Source organism: Mesitornis unicolor, unplaced genomic scaffold (assembly GCF_000695765.1).
Source record: "Mesitornis unicolor isolate BGI_N332 unplaced genomic scaffold, ASM69576v1 scaffold53898, whole genome shotgun sequence".
NCBI lineage: Eukaryota > Metazoa > Chordata > Aves > Mesitornithiformes > Mesitornithidae > Mesitornis > Mesitornis unicolor.
Window position 1 is genome coordinate 1 of NW_010202246.1, and position 5,193 is coordinate 5,193.

General features: G+C 34.1%; 1 protein-coding gene across 1 annotated transcript in view; it reads left to right on the forward strand.

Annotated features, from left to right (window-relative positions):
- Window positions 1-1,233: 1,233 nt before the first annotated feature.
- LOC104545233 (chromosome unknown open reading frame, human C14orf159) overlaps window positions 1,234-5,193 on the forward strand; it is a gene marked incomplete at its 3' end in the record, with an annotated part of 20,783 nt that continues 16,823 nt past the window's right edge. Inside the window, 3 exon segments of the mRNA XM_010190321.1 lie at window positions 1,234-1,336; window positions 4,205-4,358; window positions 5,039-5,192. Coding sequence (XP_010188623.1) covers window positions 1,234-1,336; window positions 4,205-4,358; window positions 5,039-5,192 — 411 coding nt within the window.

The following is a 5,193-nucleotide window of genomic DNA, read 5'->3' on the forward strand; positions in this document are numbered from 1 at the left end:
AGAAACCTGTACGTTGTGTGGCTTGAGGGATTAGGACGTTCTATCCCCATGCACCCAGTGCTGTTTGCTTACCTTTACTCACTTAATAAACTGTAAACTTTAATTGAAATCCTGTTTGAGCCTAAATCATTTATCACACACCCCACTGTGACAATGAAACTTTGTACCATCATAGCGACAACACAAAAACTGTGGACCTTTAACAGAAAAGTTAACTTTTTCTAGAAGATTGTAACATCTTATTGTACATTAATTTACTGGCATCTTTTAAAAAAAGCTGCAGAACTTCTATCACATTTATTACTACTTCTGAGTGACATCAAGAATGGCTTCTTCTGAATTAAACAAAAACTTGGAAGTTGGTGATTTTATTACTTGAGAGGACAGTTTAGTTTCTTTACTTAAAAGTGATCAAGGTTAAAATCAGGAGCAGCCAAGTTATTATCGTATCCTGATCTATCTTTTACTTTTTCCTAATAGTGATGTAATAAACTCTTTTTAGTTATTGGGTAGTTTAGGTTGAGGGAAGAATTTTGTGTAAAATTTGACTAGATTGCAGAAAAAAAGATACCTTGTAATTAGGGTACTTACCTCTGCTCCAACTTCAGATTGTATGACAAGTTACTTAAACATCTCGACGTCTGCTTTCCCAGTCAAAGAATAGCCACAGGACTATTCACTTCTACATAATTAATATCTGAAAAGTACAAAAATACATGTGGAATGTATTAAAATATCATTTTCTGAACATAGTTCTCTCTTTACTGCAAGGTTGCATTGCTAATTGTCTAAAAGCATTTTGAACATGGAAGTAATGTTACAGATTATAGCTTGGTAGGTTAATCCACTTGTGCATTTGCAATTTTTAAGTTCCAGTGAACTTTGGAAAAATGGATACTCAAGAAAATTAATACTTATTAGGGAGGAAAGAAATCTGTTCCTTACATTACAGTCCAGGAAAACTTTGCATTTTCTCCTGAATATTACAGGGCACGTCTCTGACTGTTTTATTGAAAGATTCAGTTTGCATTTACTCATAAAATGTCAGTGAAGTAACCTTTTGACTTTGATCTGCCTTTTAGATTATAACTGAGTTTCCCAGTGGCAATAACTTTAGTGGAGCACAAGGAGAAAACTTAAGCTAAGTTCTCCAGCAAATCAGAATTTAAAATGTCAAAAAAATGTGCGCTTTGTGTTTAAATTTAGACTTATCTTTCTGTTAAGGCTGAAGAGATGATTTTGACTGGAGGCTTGAAATCTCTCCTTCCCCACGTGCTAAGAAGAATAATCCAATGCAACAGACTCAGTATTAGTAATACTTCTGGAATGGCAGAGGGTAAGTGAACTTAACAGCTGTAAGTGCAAAAGTGACTCAATTTTAGTTTCATAGCTATGTGTTTTCTTTTTTTGTTTGTGAAGAAATGTAGCAATATCAAAAGCACTGAAGTAAAACAGAAGAAAATGTTGACTTAAGTTGACTTAAGTGAAGAAGTAAATGTTAAGTTGACTTAAGTGACTTCTTAAGTAATTTGGTGGTTTTTGAAATCACATTGTAAGCACTTGACACTATGTTCTTAAATCATAAAGATACGTCAGAGAAAATGCATCATCCTACCTGTGCAAAGTACATGAACTTTGTTTTCGAAGTTTGCGCAGCATCCCTCTGCTCCTAGCAATGTCATTGAGAAATTACGGATGCAGAAAATATTTGAAAAATCTTTGACCAATTTTGGCTTTTCTTGCATATGTTATTATCACATTTGTAGGATGACAGACTATATTCTTCACAGAGACCTTGCTTTTCTTAGTGCATCAGATACACTTTGGGGAAGAAATAGAGGCGTATAGTTACAGAAGTGGTTTTCTTCTTCATATGTTGCCAAAGTTGGAAATTACTGACTCAGCAAGACTAGGAATTATAAAGGGGAGAGAAAAAATAGTTTTATACTCAGATAACTGAATGCATCTGGAAAATTTATTTCTGTCTTGCCTCTCATAGCTTGACTTTTACAGAAGCAGAGAAGTCCATCTCATTATTCTGATCGACTTTAAAATGTAACTTAGCTAAAAATACTGTGGCAAGTAGCTGATCAACAAAGCTGAGTGTAGTAGCATTACTGTAACATAGGAACATTAAGGGTCATTTTATAGAAGCAAAGGGAGTCTTGAAATTATGGTTTTCTTGTCCATCAGTACATAAGTTAAAAAATACTATGGAAAACATGTTGTGATGTTAATTTGCCATTTGCCCTAAGTGCATGTATTGCAGCAGTAGTTTTAAAAATCTTCATTTTGACATTTGAAAAAAAGTATTGTTTACATACCAAACAAGTTAAGACTTGTAGCCATGAGCATAGAGCTCCATTACTCATAGACTAAAAAAACTAGGGTAATTGGAATTTCTCAGAAGCCTTAAAACTCTCTTACATTGTTGGGTGGTATACTACTAAAATAATTATTTTTTACTGCCCTCATTGTCATTCACCAAAGAAATTAAATACTCCTTCTAAACTTCTCTGAACTGGGACATGAGCGTGTTGAATTAGGGTTGATCGGCATATCCAGCTTCTCTAATATTGCTTTGTGAATATTTTCATAATGATGGATACATAATGCAAGTATATATCTAAGCTGATAGGGGAAGGGAAAAATATCTTTTAGTCTATAAGAAAAGTAAGGATTGTTATTTGGAGGAGCAATAACATTGTCAAAGAGTTTTAATGAAGCTTCATGAATTTAACGAATACCTGAAAGTTACCTACAGATTCAGTCTGTCAGCTGTGACCAGTATTTTAAATTCAGTGTTGTCTGAGTTGATTGTACTGACAAAAAACATAATTTTAAGAATTCATGAATATCACCAGCAAAATAGAAAGTGCCTGTCAACTACATATGGACAGCTGGGAATGAGGTTGAGGGGTAACTGAATGTAGCGTTTTATTCAGTGGTAAATTTAGTATGTTTATTTAACAAAAATACATTTCTGTATTTAGCAAGAAACTGTTTCTGTATTTAGTAACTTTTGCTAGTAATAAAATGAATTTTTGTGCTGAGTACTCCCGGGAGAGCGGTTTGTGGGCGCATTCAGTATGCAAATACATGCTTACCTCAGCCTTTGCTTTGCATTTTTCTATCAGGAATAGAGTTTTGACTTTTGGTTTCCTTATTAGCTTCTGTCAAGAGTAACATCAGGCTGATTTTCTACAACCTTTTAAGGCTGATCATTGATTTCAACTAAATGATTGCCTCTTGGATGACAGATTACCACAGTATTTAAGAAAGTGAGAGCTTCTGTGCAGTCTCTTACTTGCCTGTGTGATATCAGACATGGTAATAACTTTCAAGACAGCATCAATACAGTAGTTAGGGTCTCTTATTTGGCAGATTTATACACCACAAACTAGTTGTACTCCAAATTACCTCTGTATTTGAACAAGTGGTATTTACATGCAGGAAAACTAAAATTATATTGGTATTAACTACTACTATTTTGAAAATAATATTTTGCTAAATAAATGAATGTGAGCTTTCTTCATTTATACTCATTACAATAATGTTAATGTCTCTAAAAGGTATTGCAGACAACAGCCTTTTAAATCAAAGTTTATTCCAAGTGAAGAAAGTATAGCAGTTCTGTTTGTTTTACTTTTAAATTTGAAATAACTGAGATTCAGTGTGACAGGCAGGAATTTATTCCTGACCTGTAATTATGTCTGTTAAATTGCAGCCCACAGTAAAATTCTGTAGCCAACAAACTCTAAGGAATGGGCCACATAACATCAAGTTACCAGGAGTTTACTGTTGGACTAGGTGAAAGTGTGGTATGCCTTGCTTTGGCTCTGTGCTAACATTTGTAAAGTAAAGCATTTTCCATTAGAATATTAATTTATCGAGTTAGGTAATAAATTACATACATATTTACATTCAGACAAGTGTTATTAAAGTAATTACACTCTCTTCATATCCTAGCACTACCCATGTCTCAACCATTTTAGCTGTGAACAACTTCACATACAGAGCACATCTAGCTATGATTTTAAAAACATTTCAAAAGTTGTTTAATTTAATTATGGAGTCCTGAATCAAAATTTTCCTTCAGATAATTTTTAATAGACTACCTAAAGAAATCTATAGAGAAAAGTGACTGAGTCACAAACAAAAAGCTGAATTAATATCCAATGATTCCTACCTTCCACAATTTCAGGCTACAAACAGGCCGATGTGGTGATTTTGCACAAGTCCTTAGCTGATGACTTTGAGAAGTTTTGCCGTGCAAATGATGGACCCCTGCCGCTGCTGTTCAGAAGTAAACCAGGTGATTGGAAATGTCCTTCTCTGAGTAGTGATGCTGATATCAGGTAACTACAGACCAACTCTGCTTCTCAAAGTTCTGCAGGGAACACTGGTGATGCTTAGGAGGGTTTCAGGGAACAGCCTGCTTACACTGCTGCACATTTTGAACAAGTTTCTTTTCTTGGAGTTACACCTTTGTCTGAAAACTATGCATAACAACCTGATCATCTTGTGCTTGAGAAACATGTTACAATATTTGTCAATATTACATGTATTTCTCTAATGCAAAACTGAAATTTTGTGTAATTTCTAAGTATGTTGCAGTCTAAGTCAGTAGAATTAAATTGTAAGGTTTTACCTTTGACTTATTTAGTAGTAATGCAGGCATGGCGAACACATGCTATTTGTAGAGTTTCTGAAATTTGAAATATGTACTCTGTAGCAAACATTAAAGCAAGACTTTAAACAGCTCCCTAATTTTTTAAGCCCTGAGACAAGATACTTATAAGGGACATTTACCTATAAAACCTAAAAAATACTGAACTCTAACATAGTCTATTTACTGGCTTGTTTTACTGTCATAATAAGGTCTTTTGGGGTTTTTGCATGTGTTTGTTTCAGAATGAAAATAAATTGATAAAGTAGGCTGCGTCCTTTGTTTTGAGACTGGATTAATGTCAATTCAAACAATTGACCTTGTTTTCAAAAAATACTATAAAGTTGTAATAACTTCTTATTTCACTAGAACTGACTGCCTACAGTACAGAATATACGAGCATGGAGCTTGTACAGGATCACTGAAAAGCCTAAAGGAGTACTCTGAACAACTTAAGGACATGGTGACTTTTTATTTAGGCTGCAGCTTCTCTTTTGAAAAGGCAGTTCAAAATGTTGGCATTC